Genomic DNA, 25,581 nt, shown 5'->3' on the forward strand with positions numbered 1-25,581 from the left:
ATCATTTTTATGATTTATTGTTCTCAACGCATTCCACTATGTAATCAATAAAGATTTGCAACTGGAATATTTCATTCAGTGAGATCTAGGATATGGTATTTTAGTGTTCCCTTTATTTTTTTGAGCAGTGTATAATATTTATTTCATAGGCACATCTTCTTGCTTGACCAAAACAGGTTGCACTGCCTTTGTTACCCACAGCAACCAGTCACTAAGCATCTTTCATTTCACCAGAGCTGTTTAAAAGATGAAAGCTGAGCTTTGATTGGTTGCTATGAGCAACAGTATGGTAACTGTAGCCTATTATTCTTACCGTTACTATGGTGTTACGTATTGTTCTTCTGTAAAGTAGGAAATAACACAATTTATTATTGTGCTGACAAGACCACCCTCTGACACAGACTGTAGGGGGAGCCCAGAATCAGGAACTTCTCTTTGTCTGGCATGAAGCATCTCATTAAGTTTTAAAACGTCAAGAACACAGATTAAAAAAAGAAACAAGATGGATTTCTCCAACCCAGGTATCATTTTAATCGGTGTAATAGCACCAACCTGACAATGCCTGGTTCGCTTTAATCTTATTCATATAGCTACAACTAATGGCACTCTAAATTTGTCCTTTACAATTTCTAACTAAATGGTATTACACTCAGGGGGCAGAGCCGCCGCACTGAAATGCTCTGTGCTATGAGGACACTTTGCCTCCACTGTGTACAGACAGGAGGGAACCTGGAGATGACATACAGGTATATACTATAAACAGGAGATGACATACAGGTATATATACTATATACAGGAGAGAGGACACCTATACAGTATATACAGGAGGTGACATACAGGTATATACAGGGAGAGATGACATACAAGCTGTGGAGAAACGGGGTCACTGGGTGCTCTTGTCCGCTGGCCTGGCTGCGTTTAGAAAGACTGCATGGACCAGGGCTCATACCACTGAACGCCTGCTCTATCTCCCCGTGGGCAACATACTACACAGACAACGCAGGGTTAGGGTAAAACAGTGTGGCAATACTTTATTGAACCACAACACCCAATAGCAAACAGAACAATCCCAGCAATTACCCCCAACATGGTGCACATTACAGGGCCTAATCCTTCCGCTGACTCGCCTGGATAACGGTATATGTTACGTCAGAGCTCCCAGGGTCGATACTCCACCTATGATATACACACAGAGAAGAGATAACAAGCGTAGGGAGGTGACAGTCCATACTGTCCATACAAGGTCCAAAGCCAGTTGACACGAGAGTCACCACCTGTCTTATCCGACCATCTCCATGGAACCAGGCGACCAGCGGGTCCCAAAACCTGGCTTTCTCCAAACATATCCATGGTTCAGAGATGGTCACTGGATCATATCTGTGTCCTTCCAACCGGAGCCGATCACTCCTAGGTTGCTTCCCTTAGAATCATAGATCCGTATCCCTCGTGATGGTGCCATGATGAATTGGCTGCAGTCCTATCTCTCGTCCATTGAATGTTGTGCAGACTGGTAGCTCTCTGTGTGATGAGATGAGATCTGGTCTCTCCGTCTCGGCGTCTTTTTATACCCTAGGCAAATAAGCTATTTTTAGAATTACCCAGTGTCCTTCAGTACACCCTCACAGCTATCTACATTCAAAGTCAACAAACTGATTCCAGCGTATAAACAAACATCAGATAAGCACACACTATGTTACATGGTATATCATTGTGCAAGTCAGTCTTCTTGACCCACCAGAATCCACACTTAAATCCCCAAGTCAAATATACAGACAAAAAGTCAATTCCTCCAGGCCTGCAAAAACAGCCATCTGGGCAATTATGATATACTCTGGTTTTTTTTTTCACACAAGCATACATACTGTATACAGGAGATGACATATAGGTATATACTACATACAGGAGGAGAGGACACATATACACTACATACAGGAGATGACACACAGATATACACTATACAGGAGAGATGACACAGGTATATAATATATACAGGGGACATGTATATACTATATACAGGAGGATATGACACACATACACAGGTATATACTACATACAGGAGATGACACACGTATATAGTATATACAGGAGGAGATGACATACACAATTTATGTGCAATATAATCATACAACTTTGGCAAAAATTAAGAGACCACTTTCAAATGTTCAGTTTGTCTGATTTTTCTCTTTAGAGGTATATTTTTGAGTAAAATTAAACTTGTTCTTTTAGTCTATAAACTTCTAACAACATGTCTCCGAATTTCCAAGCAATAAATTTAGTATTTTTTTTCTGACAAAAATGGTAAAAATAAAAAAAACAACAAAAAAAACCCGGTGCTTTCAGACCTCAAAATAATGCAAAGAAAACACGTTCATAATCATTTAGAAACAATAATACTAATGTTTTAACTCAGGAAGAGTTCAGAAATCAATATTTTGTGGAATAACCATGATTTTTAAAAACAGTTTTCATGCATCTTGGCATGTTTCCACCAGTCTTTCACACTGCTTCTGGCGCAAAAAAAATAGCAGTTCTTCTTTGATGGCTTGTGACTATTCATCATCCTCTTGATAACGGTATTTTTCCGACCATAAGACGCACTTTTTTTCCCCAAAATTTTTTTTGGGAAAGTGGGGGGTGCGTCTTATGGTCGTATTATACTCACCTCCGGGGCTCTGCGGTGCGGTGGTGGCAGCGGGCGGGGCTCTGCGGTGCGGTGGTGGCAGCGGGCGGGGCTCTGCGGTGCAGTGGTGGCAGCGGGCTGTGCTCCGCTGCAGGGGTGGCGGCTCCGCCGGCATTTCCTCGCAGCCCAGAGGCCCCTGCACATCCCTTGCTGGCCGCGGCCATGTTGCGGTGGCCTCCGGGAACATGGACGCCGGAAAGATGGCCGCCGGACCGGGGACGGCGCATGCGCGGGATCAGATCTCGTCCCGACAGCTATGTTAAACATGCCCTGCACTTTCCCTCACCGGGTGTCCCAATGTGTTTCCTCCAAGCAAATTCATCAGGGACTAGCTTGTTAAAGAAGATAAAGTGCTACAGTGCTATAACTGGAGAGACATGTGGTCCTTCTACTCTCTATGCTGATGAATCCTGGTGGCTGGCTGATGTACTGTCGAAAGATTATGACAATGAAGAAGCAGAAGTGAGGTTTTTTTTGCACCTTTTGGTCCATCACTGTTCTTTGTGTATCTGACAAAACCAAACATTTTAAAAGTAAGCAAAAATCAGAAATTAACTCAGGTGGATCCAACCCCATAACAGCCAGACGTACTCTGACACCAAATGAGACGACCAATGTTAGTAAGAGATTGTGAGCAAGATTACATTTCACTCAGTAGAGGTACAAATTGATGATAAAAAGTCAGCGTAAAGACTTAATTGTTTAAGACTAGTTCATATTGCTTTATTTTATAGCTTGATGATTTCACTACTGTAGTTTTTTTTAAAAAACTTGAATAAGGCCATGTCTAGTGACATCATAATATAAAAAGTTACATGTATATTTAAAAAGATGTTACAAATATTGATTCTTTTACTTTAGTATTTAACATATGACTAGGAGTAAACTGTATTTGGTAAATCACGCTTTAAAATATGATCCTACCGAGAACCCAACTTGAATCTCTGAACAAATGTAATCAAGAACACAAGTAACACATGCATTTTTTGAAAAATAAGTAACATATAGGTTTTCTGAAATCGTTCATCAAAATTTACAATTTGACTCATCAAAAACAAAATATCAGCAAACATATACTTCTGACATAACAAATCAAAGCTTGTACAATTATTGACAAAATGGTGTCTGTCCCATCTCTATCTTAATACTAGCCATAAATAGGATATCAAAAGTAAATCATACACGTTCAAAATTCATTTTTGTCAAAACTTCAGAAATCTATAAAAAATTAACTAATGAAGATAAAAATGTAAAACTTATTTTTAATTCATTAAAATAGAACTTCAAAAAACAAGAGAAAATAAATATCCTAAGATGTCAAGTAAAAAAATATTCATGTTTGGATCACTTGAAATGGAATGACCCCCCCTCTCTAGCAATTTTGTTTCCTGGCGGGAAAAAATTTCACATTTAGTGTGACATTAACCTTTTTGGTGATCAGTTTTGTTATGGCAACTATGTCGACGACATCCTCATTATATGGAGGGGAGACATAGTGGCCATACCACATGATGTCAATTTGAAATTCACTGCTTCATATTCAGATGAAACTATACAATTTTTAAACATTGAGTTGTCAGGTAATGTGGATTTGGGTGTGGTTCACACAGCTATGTTTAAATAACCAGTCAGTGGCAATACTTTGCAGTGAGCAACAGCTGCCACTCAGAGCAAACAATAAAGGCAATCCCGCATGGAGAATTTGAGCGCAAAACGAACTTGCTCAAGGGAAAACATTTTTGAAAAGGAAACTGTAATCATTCAAAATAGGCTACAAGATGGAACAATTTCACTAGTCTTTATATTTCTATCATATAAAAAGGTAAAAAAATATAAGTAGAGAAAATATTTTGGAAAAGACAAAAAAAAAGAATTTATTACCTACTTTGAGCACACGTTATAATGCCAATTTCAACAGACATTAAGAAAATAATTTCAAAATATGTCCCTATTTTATACCAGAAAAGTTAAATTGCATTCTAAAAAAAATATAGGGTAGTTGCTAAAAAAAAAAAAAAAAAAAAAAAAAAAGGGAAATCACTGGGAAACATGCTTTCACATAGTTTATACATAGGAAAAACCGCAAATAAGACGTGGTTGACACAAATACATTTGGAGGGAGAAAGAAAGAACAGAGAGAAAGAAAGAACAGAGAGAAAGAAAGAACAGAGAGAAAGAAAGAACAGAGAGAAAGAAAGATGGCACAGAAAGAAAGAGAGAGAGAAAGAGAGGAAACAAAGAATGGAGAAAGAGAAAGAAAGAAAGAAAGGGGAAAGAAGAGAACAGAGAGAAAGAAAGAACAGAGAGAGAAAGAAAGAACAGAGAGAAAGAGGGGAAAGAAAGAGAACAGAGAGAGAAAAAAAGGTTAGAGAATGAACAGAGAGAGAGAAAGAAACATAGAGAAAGAGTCTATAGAGATACCATAGCAGCCCGGCTCCCATTGTAATGCCCACCTGAGCCTCCCGATGCAGGACATATCATGATCCACTCACATGGCCGACATCCCAGAGTCCAAGGTGATCCCGCTGTTCACGCTGTCGGAGGAAACGATGATGGATCTGAAGCATTCCCTGAACTGCCTCCATGGTTCTGTCACAATCTCCTGCCAAAATTACCTAATTTCCGGTCAGTTTCCAGCACGACACTTCCGGTAGAAAGTCACGTGCGAGTTTTTTTAAAGTGCTCCTCGGGGCTCCGCCGTGTACTCCTGTGTCCGTAGGAAAAGTAAACTCTTGGCTGGGGCACGCTCTCAAAATCGGGACTGTCCGGCTGGACCTGGGACGGTTGAGAGGTATGAATGCTCCTCACCATACACCTCTTACACGCACGGCTCTGCTCAGTACACTTCCGGCTCTGCTCCCCACACCTTTTACACACACGGCTCCGCTCCGTACACACGCTGCTCCCCTCCCCACACCTCGTACACACGTGGCTCTGCTCCGTACACCTCGTACACACGCGGCTCCGCTCCCCACACCTCGTACACAGGCGGCTCCGCTCCGTATACACGGCTCAACTCCATACACCTCATACACATGCGGCTCCGCTCCCCACACCTCGTACACACGTGGCTCCGCTCCGTACACCTCGTACACATGCTGCTCTGCTCCCCACACCTCGTATACACACACAGCTCTGCTCTGTACACACACAGCTCTGCTACATCCCCCCTGTAAACCAGTCCTGACCCCACACAATAAACTTCACCTCATCCAGCAGCATGACAACCAGCACAGCCGAGTCCTGCATACACTGAGGGCCCTGATCATGTGACCCAACTCCTCCCCTCCTGTGACCTCATCGCAGGTTCTGTGCGTGCAGAGAAGCCCAGCAAGAGCGATGTCATTGCTGGGATTTATCAGGGCTGCGGTGGCCGGTGGGGTCTCTGGCAGGGTGAGGATGGGGTCGGTACATGGGGGGGCGTGGCGGCAGCCGCAGGTATCGATTCCCAGACAGCGTGAGTGGGCCCCCTCGTCTCGCCAGGGCCTCGGCATTTGCCCAGGTGCGCCGGGTGCTGACGCCGGCCCTGATCAGAAGCTTCTTAATGGATACCGAATACAGAAATATTTTTACATTTTATAAGTGGTTGTACCTGCTTTTTTCTACACCACTTTTTTTCCTTATAAAATCAGGTAGTATGTAACAAAGTAACGGTACCAATAAAAACTACAGTTTGTCCTACAAAACGTAGGCCCTCCCACAGCTCCATTCACAGAAAAAATTATGGAGACACAAAAACAAATGATTTTTTTTTCAGTGTATTTATTGTACAAAATTGGTCAAACATAAATAATACTATAAATGTGGTATTGTTGTAATCATAATGACCCACAGAGGAAAGTTAACACTTTATTTGTGCAACACGGCAAATGGCATAAAAAAAAAAAAAAAATAGAATTGCTATTTTTCCTTTATCCCTCACTGTAAAGAAATATAAGGGGTTGTCCGATCTAAAACTACAAGTCTGCAGTCAGAGTGACTGCAGACTTGTGAATCCTGTCATTGTGTGCACTTTGTTCTATGAGAATTCTCCGGTGTCAACAATCATATAACCACAAGTAGTTTCCGGCCTCAATCAAAACACTCACATTGAGCAAGTCCGCACCCATCTAGTCGGAATGTGGCCGGGAGTATGCGTATTTCAAACTTGCGGCCACATGACCGCCACTCCTGGCATCAGAGAATCCTCACAGCCTGTAGTGCATGCAATGTGAGGATTCACAAGTTTGCAGCCACACAAAGTGACTGCAGACTTGTAGTTTAAGACCGAACAATCGTTTTAATAGAACTTAGTTAATAAGTTATATGTACCATATAATGGTGCCACTGAAAAATACAACTAGAATGAAGAAAATAAGCCCTCATGGGGATACATTGAAAGAACAATAAAAGTCATGGAAGGAAAAGAAAAGAAAAACAAAAAAAGGCTTAGACTCAAAGGCTCAAAATAGGCTGGTCCTGAAGGAATTGAACATTTCTTATCATTTTACGTCTACAGACAACCATAGACCCTTGCACTCTTCTGTCCTACATTTTTACATCTCTACTTCTTGTTAACCTACCAAATCAACTGTATGTTAGCATAATATTGTGAACAAATGTGACAAAGTTGAATTTGTTACCATGATTAAGGACCATATAAAGAAAACCACGATAAAAAAGGTTTTAAACCTAAGCCTACTGCAAAGTTGCTGTATTATTTAATTATGATGCACAGGCACAATAAACAAAAAAATTGTTTGCAAAGGGAGACATAGCCTTTAAACAAGTCACTTTCAATTCCTTTAAATCGGAGAACCAGTTAAAAGAGTGGTGTACCTCCACTGGAACCCTTAAGAACAGAAATAATGAAGTTTGTACGTTACACTCCTGTCCAGTGATGCTGCTTTCTCCTAGTCCTTGTAAAGACAAATGGCCACTGTAGTTGATCAGCACCATTTGTAGGGCCGATTACCTTATTGCGATGTGGCATTACATCACATGGTGACTGTGGTCACTTGATGTACAGGCATGGACGTTACGTAAACTCTATGGAAAAAAAGGTGGACCACCAGTGCAGGAATGTTCAATAGCTGACAAGGCAAGTATATTACCTGGACCTAAATGGGAGAATCCCAAAAGGTACCCACAGTGTGCTCGTAAAAAAAAAAAAATTGTTCCTGTGTGATTTTTCAACTACAGTTTCACGTTTGTGGCTAAATTCATTTGAAGCTGTAATCACATAAGAGTGGATCATCGTTTCACTTTGGCATCCTCCTTTATCCGCCAGATCATTAGTTCCATACAAGAGCAGGCATCTTCAGAAGAATCATGTCCATCCACTTGGAAAAAAAAAAAAAAAAGTAAAAGGTCATTACAAAGTTAATGGAAAAGGCAGTCTTAACTAATAAATAAATACACCTGACTGAATATAACTATGACTAATTATTTTGCTAAAAAGGAAAAAAAAATAACAAAAAATCTTTGCACCATGTTAGCCAGTGGAGGTCTTTGATCATTATATAACCGGTTTAACGTGTAAAACCTGTCCATACATAATGGCCATGGACAAGGTTTTGATTCTCAACACAACAGGACTCCGGGACTTTCTTTGCACTGCACCAAATGTGTTGTACCTATAATGTTATTGTGTCCAAATATTGTACCGCTAGTCCTTCTCCGTAAGTGAATTAGCAAAAATGTAGAAAAAACTTTCATTGTCACAGAAAAAGAGAGAAAAGCTAAGCCTTCACCATAACTTTAGAGATATGAAAATATAGGTAATAAAGGGAATTTGTCACCAGGTTTTGCTCACCAATGAGAGCCGCATAATGTAGGGGTAGAGGCCACGATTCTACCAATGTATCATTTAATTTATTTATTAATTTAATTGACAGCTTGCTGTAGTTTTGATAAAACTTAGTTTTATCGGGTGCAGATCAACCAGATCTCTGAATGCTGAACTTTGCATAACCCCACACACTGATCGGCAGTTTTTTACCTATGCATAGTGTACACACAAAGCTGACAATCAGTGGTATGAACAGGGTTATACAGAGCTCATGAATATAGAGGACTATATGGCAGCAGATTTACTAGTTCTCTAGCGAATCTTCTGATAAAACAGTGATTTTATCAAAGTTACAGCAAGCAGCCCAGTAAGTGACATCACCGGGAATCAGCATTCCTGTCTCTACAATATGCTGCTCTCTGATTAGGTAGCAGGTGACGGATTCCCTTTAACCACTTCACGGTAGATAAACATCGGCGCTTGCTGGGCTTTGTGCAGCGCCGACGTTTATCTACTGTCGGCGGTTTTGTGCCCCCCGGGACCCCCACATACCTTATAACGCAGGGATCCCGGCGCACAATGCTTGCTGCGACCCCCGACCTCATCGAGACCTGATTGGTTCAGGTCCTGATGACGTCAGCGTCACAGCAGCCAATGAGAGAGCTCGCTGGGAAAGCTTGTTGTTTCCCGGCGATCTGACTCATAGTAACGTGACTTTTCCTCTGATCTCCTGTCAGTGCGAGATCAGAGGAGAAGTGGCGTTACTATGTGCCAGGCAGCGATCTTGTCACACAGTAATGCTGCTTCTCCTCTGATCTCCTGTCAGTGCGAGATCAGAGGAGAAGTGGCGTTACTATGAGTCAGATCGCAGGGTTCAGAGGAGAAACAGTGTGACAAACACTGCTGGCAACAGCTGTGCCAGGCATCGATCTTGTCACCAAAAAAAAAAAAAAAAAAAAAAGTAAAAGAAAAAAAAAGCAGGTACGCAGGTTAGGGCTAGGGTTAGGGTTGGGATTAGGGGTGTGTTGGGGGTTAGGTTTGTCGTTAGGGTTATGGTTAGGGCTGAGATTAGGGTTAGGGGTGTGTTGGGGTTAGGGTTGGAATTAGAATTGGGGGTTTCCACTGTTTAGGCACATTAGGGGCTCTGCAAATGCAACATGAAGCCCGCAGACCATTCCATCAAAGTCTGCATTCCAGAACGTCACTACTTCCCTTCCGAGCCCCTCCGTGTGCCAAAACAGTAGTTTTCTCCCACATATGGGGTACCAGTGTACTCAGGACAAATTGGACAACAACTTTTGGGGTCCAATTTCTCCTGTTACCCTTGTGGAAATAAAAAATTGGGGGCTAAAAGATCATTTTTGTGGAAAAAAAATTATTTTTTATTTTCACGGCTCTACAATATAAACTTTAGGTGAAACACTTGGGGGTTCAAAGTGCTCACCACACATCTAGATAAGTTCCTTGGGGGGTCTAGTTTCCAAAATGGGGTCACTTGTGGGGGGTTTCCACTGTTTAGGTACATCAGGGGCTCTGCAAACGCAACATGACGCTCGCAGACCATTCCATCAAAGTCTGCATTCCAGAACATCACTACTTCCCTTCCGAGCCCCACCCTGTGCCCAAACAGTAGTTTTCTCCCACATATGGGGTACCAGCGTACTCAGGACAAATTGGACAACAACTTTTGGGGTCCAATTTCTCCTGTTACCCTTGTGAAAATAAAAAATTGGGGCTAAAAGATCATTTTTGTGGAAAAAATATTTTTTATTTTCATGGCTCTACGTTATAAGCTTCTGTGAAGCACTTGGGGGTTCAAAGTGCTCACCATACATCTTAAGGGGTCTAGTTTCCAAAATGGTGTCATTTGTGGGGGGTATTGATCTGTTTAGTTACATCAGGGGCTCTCCAAATGCAACATGGCGTCCGATCTCAATTCCAGCCAATTATGCATTGAAAAAGTCAAACGGCGCTCCTTCCTTTTTGAGCTCTGCCGTGTGCCCAAACAGTGGTTTAGCCCCACATACGGGGTATCGGCATAAAAAAAATTTTGTGGTTCATTTTCTCTTTTTACACTTGTGAAAATAAAAAAATTGTTTCTGAAGTAAAATGTTTGTGAAAAAAACTTAAATGTTTATTTTTTCCTTCCACACTCCATTCATTCATGTGAAGCACCTGAAGGGTTAATAAACTTCTTGAATGTGGTTTTGAGTACATTGAGGGGTGCAGTTTTTATAATGGTGTCACTTTTGGGTATTTTCTGTCATATTGACCCCTAAACTCACTTCAAGTGTGATGTGATCCCTAAAAAAATGGTTTTGTAAAGTTTGTTGTAAAAATGAGAAATCGCTGGTCAACGTTTAACCCTTCTAACTTCATAACAAAAAAAATAGTTTCCAAAATTGTGCTGATGTAAAGCATGTGGGAAATGTTATTTATTAACTATTTTGTGCGATATCACTCTCTGATTTAAGGGAATAAAAATTAAAAGTTTGAAAATTGTAAAAATTTTCTAAATTTTTGCCAAATTTCGATTTTTTTAACAAATAAGCACAAGTCATATCTAAGAAATTTTACCACTATCATGAAGTACAATATGTCACGAGAAAACAATGTCAGAATCACGAAGGCAAAAACAGGCTCTGGCGCGAAAGGGTTAAAAAGTAATTTGATATCTGAGAGAGATAGGAGGACCTTGGAGTACAAGCCCATGACTACTTAAATCAGCTGACAGGAGATCAAAAAAGTAAAAATAAAAAAAAAATAAAAACTGCAGTGACCTAGACAGTCTACACACCTGAACCCAAAAGAAAATCTTTGGAGGGAGCAGAAACTCAATGTTCCAATCGACAGCCCCAAAACCTGTAAAGATCTGGAGAAGATCTGTATGGAGGAGTGGACCAAAATCCCTGCCGCAGTGTGTGCAAACTTGGTCAAGAACTACAGGAAACGTCTGACCTCTGTAATTGCAAACAAATGTTTCTGTACCAAATATTAAGTTCTGTTTTTCTATTGTATCAAATACTTCATTAAATTGTATTTCATTGCACGAAATATGTAAAAATCATACAATGTGATTTTCTGGTTCTTATTTTTAGATTTTGTGTCTCACAGTTGAAGTGTACAGTACCTACGATACAAATTACAGACCTCTCCATTCTTTGTAGGTGGGAAAACTGTCAAAATCGGCAGTGTATCAAATACTTATTTTCCCTCACAGTGTATGCATCTTATTTTTCATTTTAATTCTTAATTTTTAGTGGAAAAAGGGTGCAATTTGAACTTTTATTCATATTTTTTTTGTAAACTTATCACTGTATTGGTTTGTCCAGTTAGGGGTCGAGAACCTGCGATCATCTGATCGCTTGTGCTATATACACAGCAATGCAACACAGCAGCGCTTTAAAAAATACAAAAATAAATACATCTCAGAAAATGGCAGTTTTTATTATTTTTTTATTTTTTTTTTTACAAGGTTTGAATTTTTTAACCACTAAAAAAAGGGCATAAGAATAATGACCTAGGGAATTATTTTACCATGCCATTTTCACTGTGGAATTAACCCCATGAAAAGAAAATCCAAAGAAGAAAAAGGTAGAAATGCTTTTTCTTCACATTTCATCACACTTGTAACTTCTCCCCAGTACATTATATGGTATAGTGAATGGTCATAGAAACTAATGCACGATCATGATGCAGCAGCCTGCCAAGGACATAACACGGGGGCAATATACTGATGAAACAACCTCTCTCAACCTACCAGTCCATGGAGGGGGTGATTGTCCAGTTTTAGAATTGCACATAGATGAAGCTTGCTGGCTTCTGGCTAGGCACTGTGCTTCACGTGTGTGTGAGTTTCACCCTGTTCAAGCTTCATCTGGGCGCAATTCTAATACTGGACTATCACTCCCTCCATGGGCTGGTAGATTGAGAGTGGATGTTTCATCAGTATATTGCACCTCTGTTACCTCCTTTGTTAAGCAGGGCTGCTGCATTCTGATTGTGCCTCCATTTCTGTGACCTTGGCCGGTAAATACCATTGCCTTTTTGCTATGTTTATAAATGAATTATTGAGGAATTTGTATTTATAGTTCCCTTTATTTCTTTAGCTATGCATTTTATAAAGTGGTGTGCCCTGGGACAGGTTCAGACGGCTGTATTCCAGAGTCCACGTATGAACCACAATGCCTGGACCCCAACTCAGCAGTCTCATACATGCCTACAAAGCTGTTGAGTCAGGTCATGAGACCGGCGATCAGTTTGGGCACTGTGGTCCCAAAGTGGACTGTGGAATTGTTACTGTGTGATGAGGGCTTCTTCATGTGGTCGGGGAGGGCCTGTAGCTATGGAGGGTGGGGTTGTTGCTATAGAGGGCATGTTTGGAGTAGAGTAGGAGGTTACGACTAGTTCTCATTTCAATGCCATAACACCCCCCCCTTGGACATTCTGTTCAGAATATCTAGAAAACCGTGCAAACTAGTGACAAAGTAAATTACTTATTGTCATAATTCTGCAGCCCAAATATGTACTGAGATTATGTGAAAAGCCCGGACAACCCCTTTAAGCTACTTCAAATCTGTATTTTGACATTTCATTTCTCTGTTCTTTTTTTAGGAGTAGAAAAAAATAAATGAATGTCAAACTGATACAATGGAAAGCAGAAGAACCCTCCCCAATCGATTATTATTGGGGCGTCTGGGTTTTGCTATATTTCTGTATTTATTATGGAAGTAAAAGAGCATCATGGAGAAGTTTTGTTTTCCCATCATAAAACTGACACATACAGTAACAGAACTCAGACACATCCCATAATAATCAATTGGGACCCCATGGTTTCCATTTGTATTAGTTATGCAACTATTTGACTTAACCCCTTCGAGACAGAGCCAATTTGCTACTTAATGACCAAGCCAATTTTTACAATTCTGACCACTGTCACATTATGAGGATATCGCACTGGAACGCTTCAATGTACTTTATCCCACTGATTCTGAGAATGTTTCTTTGTGACATATTGTACTTAATGATAGTGGTAACATTTCTTCAATATGGCTTGCGTTTAATTATGAAAAAAACGGAAGTTTGGCAAAAATTTTGAAAAGTTTGCAATTTTCAAACTTTTAATTTTGTGCCCTTAAATGAGTCATATCGCACAAAATAAATAACATTTCCCACATGTTTACTTTACATCAGCACAATTTTGTAAACAATTTTTTTTTGTTAGGACGTTATAAGGGTTAAAAGTTGACCAGCGATTTCTCTTTTTTCCAACAAAATTCATAAAACAATTTTTTTTAGGGACCACCTCACAAGTGAAGTGTCGATGATAGAAAATTCCCAAAAGTGACACCATTTTAAAAACTTCATCCCTCAAAACCACATTCAAAAAGTTTATTAACCCTTTAGGTTCTTCACGAGAACTAAAGCAATGTGGAAGGAAAAAATGAACTGACTTTTTTTAAAAAAAAAAATAAATTTAGACCCAAAGTTTTTTATTTTCACAAGGGTATCAGGATAAAATGGACCACAAAAATTGTGCAATTTCTCCTGAGTAGGCCTATACCCCATATGTGGGGGAAAGCCCCTGTTTGGGCGCATGGCAGGGCTCAGAAGGGAGGAAGCGCCATTTGACTTTTTGAAAGCAAAATTCTCTGGAATCAATGGCGGATGCCAGGTCACGTTTGTGGAAACCCTCCAATTCTAACTCCAACCTCAACACACCCCTAACCCCAATCTCAACCCTAACCCCAACACCACAACCCTAACCCTAGCTTTAACCCTAACCCTAAAATTTTGCGTTTCCGTGCAGTTGCCACACACGTCAAATTGCCGCATGCAGACGCATCCGCATACAAAGCATGTCCCTGCGTACCCAATGTTAAAGATAGGTACGCAAGTAAACGGACGCATTCGGCAGTACGCGTAGCTTCACGGCGGAAAGGAGGAAGTAGGCTGCCATCCGCAGCCCTCCTGAACGCTAGTCTGAAACTAGCTTTAGTCTTCCCACACTAACAGTATCTTTGCACTTTGGTTTGGTTCTGTTGCCGCATATAATTCCTGTTATCAGTCATGTTACAGGGGACTGTAGGTTTCATATAATTTATCATTATGTTATCAGTGGTGTTACATTTTTTTTGTTTAGGTGAGGGGTAGGATGCAAAGCTTATGCCTCAGGGCTTGGGTCCCTGATCTTTTCTGATCCTAGAAATGTCTCTGACATCTACACCCCCTTCTCCATGCGAGTGGCGGTGGTGTATCGTCCTCCCGGCCCCTCCCATCAGTTCCTGGATCATTTTGCCACTTGGCTTCCACATTTTCTCTCCTGTGACATCCCTACCCTCATCATGGGAGATTTCAACATCCCCATTGCTCTTCCCCTCTCACCATCTGCTACTCACCTTTTATCTCTAACCTCCTCGTTTGGCCTTTCGCAGCTTACTAATTCTCCAACGCATGAAGACGGAAACTCCCTCGACTTGGTCTTCTCTTGGCTTTGTGCAGTGGATGATTTTGCAAACTCCCCTCTCCCGCTCTCTGACCACAATCTTCTTTCATTCTCTATCAAGAACTGCCAGGCTGCTCAGGTCACCCCCACTGTCCAGACTTATAGAAACATACAGGCCATTAACACCCAGAAACTTATGAAGAACTTGCAGTCTTCATTGGCCCCTATCTCCTCCCTCTCATGTCCTGATTCTGCATTGAAGCATTACAATGAAACACTTCAAACTGCCCTGGATGAATTTGCACCCCCTATAAATAGAACACCACAACGCAGACTGCGACAACCCTGGCACACGGTGCAAACACGTTTCCTGCAGCGGTGCTCCAGGTGCGCCGAACGTCTGTGGAGAAAATCCAATCTACCCGAAGATTTCATCCATTTTAAGTTTATGCTTAGAACATACAACACTGCCCTTCACCTCTCCAAACAAACCTATTTCAACACCCTCATCACCTCACTGTCCAATAACCCGAAACGTCTCTTTGACACTTTTCATTCTCTACTCAATCCAAGAGTACAGGCCCCAACCACGGAGCTCCGAGCTGACGATCTGGCCAATTACTTCAAAGAAAAAATTGACCAGATCCGACAGGAAATTATCTCCCAATCACCTCATACCATGCACTGTCCTCCCTCCCCCACTGCATCTAACTCACTCTCTGATTTTGAACCAGTCACAGAAGAAGAAGTAAGCAGGCTCCTTGCATCTTCTCGCCCAACTACTTGCACCAGTGACCCATTTCCGTCACAGCTCCTCCAGTCCCTTTCCCCTGCTGTCACCCCTCACCTAACTAAAATATTTAACCTCTCTCTCTCTTCTGGTATTTTTCCCTCCTCATTTAAGCATGCCATCATACATCCACTACTTAAAAAACCATCCCTCGACCAAAACTGTGCCGCTAACTATAGACCTGTCTCTAATCTTCCCTTCATCTCTAAACTCCTGGAACGCCTGGTCCACTCCCGTCTTATCCGCTATCTCTCAGAAAACCTCTCTTCTCGACCCTCTCCAATCCGGTTTCCGCTCTTTACACTCCACTGAAACTGCCCTCACTAAAGTCTCTAATGATCTGCTAACAGCTAAATCAAATGGTCACTACTCCATGCTAATTCTCTTGGATCTCTCTGCAGCATTCGACACTGTGGATCATCAGCTCCTCCTCACCATGCTCCGTTCCATTGGCCTCAAGGATACCGTTCTCTCCTGGTTCTCCTCCTATCTCTCCGACCGCTCCTTTACTGTATCTTTTGCCAGTTCCTCCTCCTCCTCTCATCTTCCCCTTACTGTTGGGGTCCCCCAAGGATCGGTTCTAGGCCCCCTCCTCTTCTCCTTGTACACTGCCCCTATTGGTCAAACAATCAGTAGATTTGGTTTCCAGTACCATCTCTATGCTGATGACACCCAATTATACGCTTCTTCTCCTGACATCACGCCAGCCTTTCTAGAAAACACCGGCGATTGTCTAAACGCTGTGTCTAATATCATGTCCTCACTATATCTGAAACTGAACCTGTCAAAGACTGAACTCCTGGTGTTTCCTCCCTCTACTAATGTACCTATACCCGACATTGCCATTTCTGTGTGTGGTTCCACTATTACTCCCCAGCAACAGGCCCGCTGTCTTGGGGTCATACTTGATTCCGAGCTTTCCTTTGCCCCCCACATTCGATCACTGGCTCGCTCTTGTCATCTGCACCTCAAAAACATTTCTAGAATTCGACCTTTTCTTACCTTTGACTCTGCAAAAACTCTTACTGTTTCTCTTATTCATTCTCGTCTCGACTATTGTAACTCTCTTCTAATCGGTCTCCCTCTTACCAAACTCTCCCCTCTCCAATCTGTCTTGAATGCTGCAGCCAGGATCATATTCCTCACCAATCGTTACACCGATGCCTCTACCTTGTGCCAGTCATTACACTGGCTACCCATCCACTCCAGAATTCAGTATAAACTTATTACCCTCACTCACAAAGCCCTCCATGGCTCAGCACCACCCTACATCTCCTCCCTTGTTTCAGTATACCACCCTACCCGCGCCCTCCGTTCTGCTGATGACCTGAGGTTAGTATCCTCAATAGTCAGAACCTCCCACTCCCGTCTCCAAGACTTTACACGTGCCGCGCCAATTCTTTGGAATGCACTTCCCAGGTCAATACGATTAGTCCCCAATCCCCACAATTTTAAGCGTGTCCTGAAAACGCATTTATTCAGACTGGCCTATCGCCTCAACACATTAACCTAATCTATCCCTGTGTGGCAGAGCCAAAAGTTTTACCATAACCAGGTTCCCCGCATCATTCTCCCACATGCTTTATGCATCCATTAGCCCTCTGTGTCCGTACTGTCACACACCTAACATTATGGCTGGTCCATACAATCAGGGCAACTGTTACCACCCACCTTTCGTGTCTACCTCTTTCCTCATAGACTGTAAGCTTGCGAGCAGGGCCCTCTTTCCTCTTGGTATTTGCTATAATCTACTGTATGTGATTATTGTTATGCTGTAATGTCTATTGTCTGTACAAATCCCCTCTGAAATGTAAAGTGCTGCGGAATATGTCGGCGCTATAAAAATAAAATTTATTATTATTATTATTATTATTATTATCTGATCAGTTTTCTGTCTGATTTTAGGCAGACCAATTTGCTATTTACACACACCAATTTAGTCTCCCCCTGACGAAGGTAATTTATTCCGAAACGCGCGTCGGGGCGCGTCACCAGGCACATTATACAGCTCACCAGGTAGTTGTTCATCCCCTGATTTTCATTTTGTGGTTTCCACACAATTAGTGTGATTTCTTCTGCACACTTTTGGTTAGATTATGTGCGTCTTCACAATTTTTTATTTTACATTGACTATTGTTGTGTCACTTCATTTGTATATTATTATATACACAACATTTATATATATCTTATACCTCACTATATATTTTTTCTTTGATCTTTTTATCACCTTTTCATCCTTGGGGTTTATATAGAAATATACAACTATTACCTGTTTATTATTGAGCTTGTTCTTTTATTTTTACATGGTTATATATCAAGCTTTATGCTACAACATATTATATTATGATACCGTGTACATGCCTGGTATGTCTTTCTTTTAATTGTTTTATGTGTATACCCATATTTTAATAAAGGGTATTTTATTATAACCATACTTTGTTGCATATATTTTATTTATTTTCACCTGCCACCTTGCCGGTTTTTCTTCCTCCATATTCAGTGTGTATAGTCACACACCAATTTAGGCTGCATTCACACAGCTCTGTGTCGTGGTCAGAGAATGGACCAGCTGCAGGTCTCCTGACCTGAACTCGGAAGCCTCATATATGCGTGTGAGGTTGGCAAGTTCGGGTCAAAAGCCCCATGAGCAGTCTGTGCATTGTGGTCCATATTCGAACTGCAGCACAAGAGTATGTAGAATCCAGCCTTCGACTGATAATGGTTAGATACATATGCAAGTAACATCACATCTTATTTACTACACTCTTCATATTTCCTATTGTCTATAAATATGTGGCTCCTTGGATATTGGATTAAACAGCACCAGATGAATATGTAGTATTCTCAAGACATCATCTTTTGAGTTAGTCATGCAAAAGGTACTAACTAACTGAGGACTCATGCTGATATTACATCAAATAAAATAAAGCAGTAAGTTTTTGATTCATCTCCGGTCCCTTCCTCAGATACTTTCTAATATAAAGCAGTGCTTTAAAATTTGTGAACAGTTTAGTTATTCTATATTTCTGCACAAATTTGGCCTACAGCTTTCTGACAACTAGATAAAAAGAACCAAATAAAACAAATGATTCAAAAATATTTATTTTTCTCATTTATATAGCGCCATTAATTACATAGCGCTTTACAGTTTGCACACATTATCATCACTGTCCCCGATGGGGCTCACAATCTAAATTCCTTATCAGTATGTCTTTGGAATGTGGTTGGAAACCAGAGAACCCGGAGGAAACCCACGCAAACACGGGGAGAACATACAAACGCCTTGCAAATGTTGTCCTTGTTGGGATTTGAACCCAGGACCCCAGTGCTGCAAGGCTGCAGTGCTAACCAGTGCTAAGTGAGAAAAATGTTCCAATATCTGTGAGTGGTAAAAGTACGTGAACCTTTGTGATAAGCAGATAATATGAAGGGGACGTTAAGAGTCTGGTGATTGCAGTCAACGATATGACAATCAAATGTGAGTGGGAGACTTTATTTAAAGAACAGAGCTCTGTCAGTCTCATTTTACCAAAATTTTTATGTATGTGTATCATGGCACATACAAAGGAGATTTTTGCGGACCTCAAAAGAGAGATAGTGCACAAATGAAAGAAATTCAAGACTATTATTCCTCTCCAGCAGTGGTCAACCAACAAAGATCCCTCTTCAAGAGTAAAACATAGAATAGTCCGCGAAGTAAAAAAGGAGCACAAGGTAAACTTTAAGCACATAAAGGCCTCTCTAACATTAACCAATATTAATGTTCACAAGTGCACCATCACATAAACCAAACTGTCTGCACTACAGAGAACCTTTAGTTTATTTCCATTGCTCCAAATACTCTTACAATAATGGTCAAATATACACTTCTAGGCCTGTGGTAGTTCAAATCACTTGGCGGTACACAGAGGTAGAAAAGTGGAACACTGTCTCTTTAAATCTTCAGTTGGTTTATTATATTGCAGCATAAATCAACAAGAAGGGGAAGTAAACACAGCCCTTCGGGCATAAAAACAGGAAAACAACAAAGAAAACAAAATGCTGTAACAGAGACCATACATTTGCGGGTAGCATCCCGCTCTGAAGCAACTGACAAAAACTGCCTCTGAAGCCAAGCCATTTAAGCCCCAGACCATGTGCCTCTTCCTCCGTGAGACTGAACATATGACTGAGACATCACACAGGTCCTGTCATCGCTGCAGGTGGAGATAAGGTGGACAGTCTCCCACCGGCTCTGACTGTCCACATAAAACCAGCCCATTTATGCAACTTTACTTAAACCTCACAAAACGCAGTGCACTGTAGTAAATTACTCTGGGTTTTACATCACTGACGCCATTAAGCGTAGTGACATATCTCCCCTCCAGCACTCTACCTGTGACTTTGTCACAGCCCTCAATTATGCTCTTGGTCCCCTTTCCACTCGATGTCTATTTTTTTGTTACTTTGCTCCCTACTTTGTTTCCTTTATACATCTTTTAATCTTTTTGTATGATCTTTGGCCCTCTGCATGTTGAGTATGACTGCTTTGAGATGTTATTGCTGACTACCATTTTGTTTGAACAGTGAACACACATTAAAACATGTACAACTAATCAACAATTACCAAAAACTTAGATGCATTTATTGCTGCAAAAAAGGACAGATTCTGAAAGCAAAGGTTCACATACATCTCATATTTGATCATTTTCCACAATAAAAAAAAATACAAGATTAAAATTTTTGCCTCATTCTTTATCTAATTTTAAGACTTCTGTAAAAAAAAAAAACGATTTAGTTTTAGGTAAAATTTCTGAAGAAATATGGAAAAAATAATGCATACAGTTCTGAAGGATTCACGATCTTTCAAGCACCACTGTGCATAATCTGATATATCATTTCATACAGTAATTAAAGTGACTATACATTTGTCATGAGCCCTGTTGCCATTTATTTGCACCTGCTGTGGAGTTTGGTGTTGAAGTTCTCCTGCAGTCAATATAACACTGCTCTCAATGGTACTGCATGGGCTAAGTCTAAACCGCACTTCCGGGAGACAGGGAAGGCAGGAGAGCTGGAACACCAATGTCAGAAGAGCAGGCAATGGGAGGCAGGTAGAGTGACTAGTGATGACAAATGTATATACACTTTTCAGTGCTAGAATGGAAAGGCTATGTCTACTTTTTCTTATCGGACATAGAAAAACATTTGAAGAAACTTTATAATGATTTTGATTAAAAATGTCCCACCTTTTTGCAACTTTAGCTCCTACACAAACTTATGCGTTTACATGGTTCTAGGTTACAAATTAATACTGTGCAGCTGAATTCTGTATATATATGCTTACCATTGTCTTGGATAATACGCTTAAGATGGTCAGCCATTAACGAACGAAGTGCACGCTTGTAAGGCAGTCCAAGTCGGTGTGGAAAAACAATTGCTGTGTCCACTACAGTCGGGTGAATTAGCTTTTTTTTGAAAAAAAAAAAAACCCGAAAAAAAAACCACACATGAATTATCATTCAAACAAATTTTCACATTAAGATTGGTCATCAATACATGATGAATAACATGAATGAACATTACAGAGGCTCTTGTGTAGCCTTCATTTATACCTGTAGTTTATTTTCCATTCCCGTGCTGTCCCCCAAGTTAAGGCTCGGTGCACACGGACAAGTAATTGGCAGCACTTTGGACACAGCACATTGTGATACTTATGTGATATGAATGATGTATGATTGATATTAGAAAAGGTATCCAGATGGTAGGTAGGTGATCACGGGTCTTATTATTCCTTTTCAAAAGTATTCAGTACAACATTACCAGAGACTGGGGATTTGACCGCTGAATGACCTCTTTGAGTACATGATGAGAACATGCATAAGGAATGTGAAAAACAACCATACAGCGCTTGCGTAACACGAGCAGAGCACGAGTTGGAATGTTCACTGCGCAGCTGTACAGCTTGTGTAAACATTACTTGTAGAAGTTGTAGTGCGCAGGACTAGATTCAAATCTAGGAACAGTTTGTATATAACCGAGGGAATTTCCACTGGCGAGTAGGGACGTTCCAGGAGACTTATGGACGCATATCTTCTGTGATGGAGTTTTACGGGATATTTCCTCCTCACCAATCGAGTCCCCCGATAGAGGAGTGATGCTACAATATCCGGTAATATATTGATGCTTACTTTCTCTATGAATAGATGATGTATTGATCATGTAATGTTAGACTAGTGCTGCTAAAATTCATGTGGAAATTTATATGTTAATTCTTTAATATCTCTGATTTTAATAGAATAAAATACTATTGTTTTACTGAGCACAGACTTCTTGTCTCTTGCCTAATTAGTATATTAGTGAGTGTTATGTATGTAAGGACCATAAGTCCATCATATTGACTCGGTAAGACACACATGGAATGGAATAGCTGTCAAACATGTAGAGAATCTGATTTTTATAAAACTGTGCAGTGGTATATTATATATATCGCTGGCAAAAATTAAGAGACCACTGCACAGTTTTACAAAAATCAGCTTCTCTACATGTCTGACAGCCATTCCATTTCAGTGTCAGTTGAATTCCAACCAGAGGACACCTCATTCTACTTAATGTGCTTCTGATAAGGTGATCATCTGAACCAAATCTTATTTAACAAAGAAAACTATAAAAAAAAAACCCTGCTGTAGTGTTCACAATCCTCTTGCAATAGGACAAGCTGCAAGGCAAAACAAGTGCTAGTAATATCCCAGAAGTAGGGCTCAATTCTGGCTTTACTAGCAGAGGGATACTGTGAGTGTCTTGTTGCCTCCATCCTTAAAGTTTCTAAAACAGCAGTCCATTACAACAAGGTCAAGCAGCAGACATTGAGGACAACAAAGCTACAGACCAGCAGAGGGCGAAAACGTCTCTCCACTGACAAGGATGACCGTCATCTTATTCAAATGTTACTCCGCAACCGCAGGATGACATCAAGTGACCTACAAAAGGAATGGCAACTGGGGTGAAATGCACGGCAACAACAGTTCGAAACAGGCTTCTAGAGGCAGGGCTCAAGTCATGTAAAGCTATAAAAAAGCCTTTCATCAATGAGAAGCAAAGAAGAGCAAGGCTGAAGTTTCCAAAAGACCATAAGGATTGGACCATAGAGGACTGAAGTAAGGTAATCTTCTCTGATGAGTCTAATTTTCAGCTTTGCCCAACATCTTGTTGTTTAATGGTTAGACGGAGACCTGGAGAGGCGTACAAGCCACAGTGTCTTGCACCCTCTGTGAAATTTGGTGGAGAATTGGTGATGATCTGGGGATGCTTCAGCAAGGCTGGAATTGGGCAGGTTGATCTTTGCGAAAGAAGTATGAATCAAGCCGCATACAAGGTTATCCTGGAAAAAACAGTTGATTCCTTCTGCTCAGGCAATGTTCCCCAACACTGAGGATGGGTTTTTCCAGCAGTACAATGCACCATGCCACACAACTAGGTCAGTCAATGTGTGGATGAAGGACCATCACATCAAATCCCTGTCATGGCCAGCCCAATCTCCAGACATGAACCACATTGAAAACCTCTGGAATGTAATCAAGAGGAAGATGGATGGTCACAAGCCATCAAAGAAGAACTGCTTAAATTTTTGTAGCAGGAGTGGCATAAGGTCACCCAAAAGCAGTGTGAAAGACTGGTGGGAGCAGAAGAGAAAAGACGCACACTCTTGCTATGGAGATAGGTGCTGACTGTACATGGAGGGTCCACTAACAATAGTCAATAGATGAACAGTCGCACTCAAGTGTGGATTAATCTTGCCAAACAATCTTCAAGATTTTTGAAATTTTTGAAGATTAATCCACACTTGAGTGCGACTGTTCATCTATTGACTAAAGACTGGTGGGAAGCATGCCAAGACGCATGAAAGCTGTGATTAAAAATCATGGCTATTCCACAAAATATTGATTTCTGAATTCCTCCCGAGTTAAAACATTAGTAAAGTTGTTTCTAAATGATTATGAACTTGTTTTCTTTGCATTAGTTGAAGTCTGCAAGCACTGCATTTTTTTGTTATTTTGATCATTTCCCATTTTCTGAAAACAAATACAAAATTTATTGCTTGGAAGTTCTAAGACATGTTGTCAGTAGTTTACAGAATAAAAGAGCAATTTACATTTTACTCAAAAATATACCTATAAAGAGAAAAATCAGACAAACTGAATTTTGCAGTGAATGTTACTGCGCCTGCATGGGAACGGCGGAGACGTATATATATCACTTGCGCAGGCGCAAGTGACACTGCCACGGTGCCTTATGGGATTCGGGGACAGCAGCCAGAAGTCCCAACTGGCGAATATATATAGAGATGCCTTTCAGCTATTGGCTGGAGGCATTTCCAAGGTGCACGCACTGCCCCTTTAATAATCGTGGAGCGTGATGGCACGCTAATCGTGCGGCCAAGAGATTTGCGCGGCATGAGGAGGCCCAGGGAAACCATGGCAGCAGGAAGCACAGCAAAGAGCGGGGACTCCGCCGCACGTTCGAGGAGGTGAATGTTTGACATCCTTGTCGGGAGGAGGGAAAGGGGATACGCAGGGACGCTGGCAACTAGCATTACAGCCGGTGAGTTCATCTACTAGAGCTAATTAAAAACATATTTTACCCTGTCTTCTATTTAGTGTTTTTTTTTTTCTTACTTTCTAATGTCAGATTGCCTTACCTTCAGTGCAAAGAGGTCGCTTTCCAAACTGTGGCCAATTAATATTGAATCACAGCTGAACATGCTGAGTAAGACTGCCTGAACATCTCTCAGAGTAATGGTGGTGTTCTGTAGATCCTCTTCTGTAACACCAGAAAACCTTAAAAGAAAAGAAAACCATTATACTTCCACACTGAACCACTACTGCTCAAGTATTGTAACGTATTAGAAAAAACATACCAAAATGCAGCTTTTTCATCAAGTTGACATGCATAAAAGGAACCAAATGTGATCAAAAAGTCATATGTACACCAAAATAGTATCATTGAAAATGTCAAATAGTCCTGCTAAAAGCAATCCTTTAGGCTACTTTCAGATTTCCGTTTTGAAGCATCAGGCGCGATGTGGCGAAAAATGTAAAAACCGGATCCAGCGCCTGTTGCCACCGGATCCGGCTTTTTTCCCATAGACTTACATTATCGCCGCATTGCGCCTGATGGCCATGCGGCGTGTCCGGCTTTTGCCGGAAACGGCAAAAAGTGCCTGTCCGGTGTCTGCAAAAAAATTTCCATGCAACGTTTTTTGACAGCGCCGGACGGCTTTTTTGCAGAGCGCATGCGTGAAGACTCTTTCTCCCTCTCCTGCACCGTATCCGGCAAAAACAGATGATCCGGCGGGCTGCGGCTTCTACCGGATCAGATTTGACAACTTTTCGCCACAGCCCGCCGAATTTAAAAATCTGAAGTCTGAAAGTAGCCTTATACAGCTCTGTCAGCAAATAAAAAAAACCCCCAAAAAAACGACATGACTCTTAAAATGTCGTTATGTAAACAAAATGTATTTTTTATTTTTCAAAAAAAGTGTTAGGTTTTTAAAAGTAGCAAAACAAACCGAAATGTATATAAATCTGATATGGCCATAATTGTAATACTGACCCAAAGAAATAAAGTAAGTGTGTCAATTATACAGCACGGTAAATGGCATAGTAGAAAAAAAAGGAGTCGAAGAATAAAGTTATCATGTCACTTAACTATGAATGTCTAACGGTGTTAAAAAAAAACAAACCAAAAAAAAACAACAACACAAAAAAAAAGTATCAGCGGGTTTTTTTTTTTTCATGTCATCTACCAAAAATTGGAACAAACTGATCAAAAATTGTTATGGTCCCCAAAATGGTGCCATTGAGAAACTAAAGAGATTCTGACAAAAACAAGCCTTAACGCAGCTCAGTAACCAGAAT

General features: G+C 40.9%; 1 protein-coding gene across 5 annotated transcripts in view; it reads right to left on the bottom strand.

Moving 5' to 3' along the window:
• Positions 1 to 1,015: 1,015 nt before the first annotated feature.
• The window catches only part of REXO1 (RNA exonuclease 1 homolog), a 195,101-nt gene continuing 170,535 nt past the window's right edge, over positions 1,016 to 25,581 (bottom strand). For 4 of the 5 annotated variants that reach the window (XM_073545616.1, XM_073545626.1, XM_073545636.1 and 1 more), the window contains 3 exons: positions 24,363 to 24,501; positions 21,012 to 21,132; positions 6,423 to 8,001 (listed from right to left, as the gene is read on the bottom strand). In XM_073545616.1, the coding sequence (XP_073401717.1) occupies positions 7,913 to 8,001; positions 21,012 to 21,132; positions 24,363 to 24,501 (349 nt within the window). In that variant the 3' untranslated portion in view covers positions 6,423 to 7,912. Of the gene's footprint in view, positions 1,570 to 6,422; positions 8,002 to 21,011; positions 21,133 to 24,362; positions 24,502 to 25,581 lie in introns of those variants that run through there. The other variant, XM_073545606.1, reaches the window with a different exon arrangement.

This window comes from Dendrobates tinctorius, unplaced genomic scaffold (assembly GCF_039654945.1).
Source record: "Dendrobates tinctorius isolate UK_male_01 unplaced genomic scaffold, ASM3965494v1 ptg000011l, whole genome shotgun sequence".
NCBI classification, from domain to species: domain Eukaryota; kingdom Metazoa; phylum Chordata; class Amphibia; order Anura; family Dendrobatidae; genus Dendrobates; species Dendrobates tinctorius.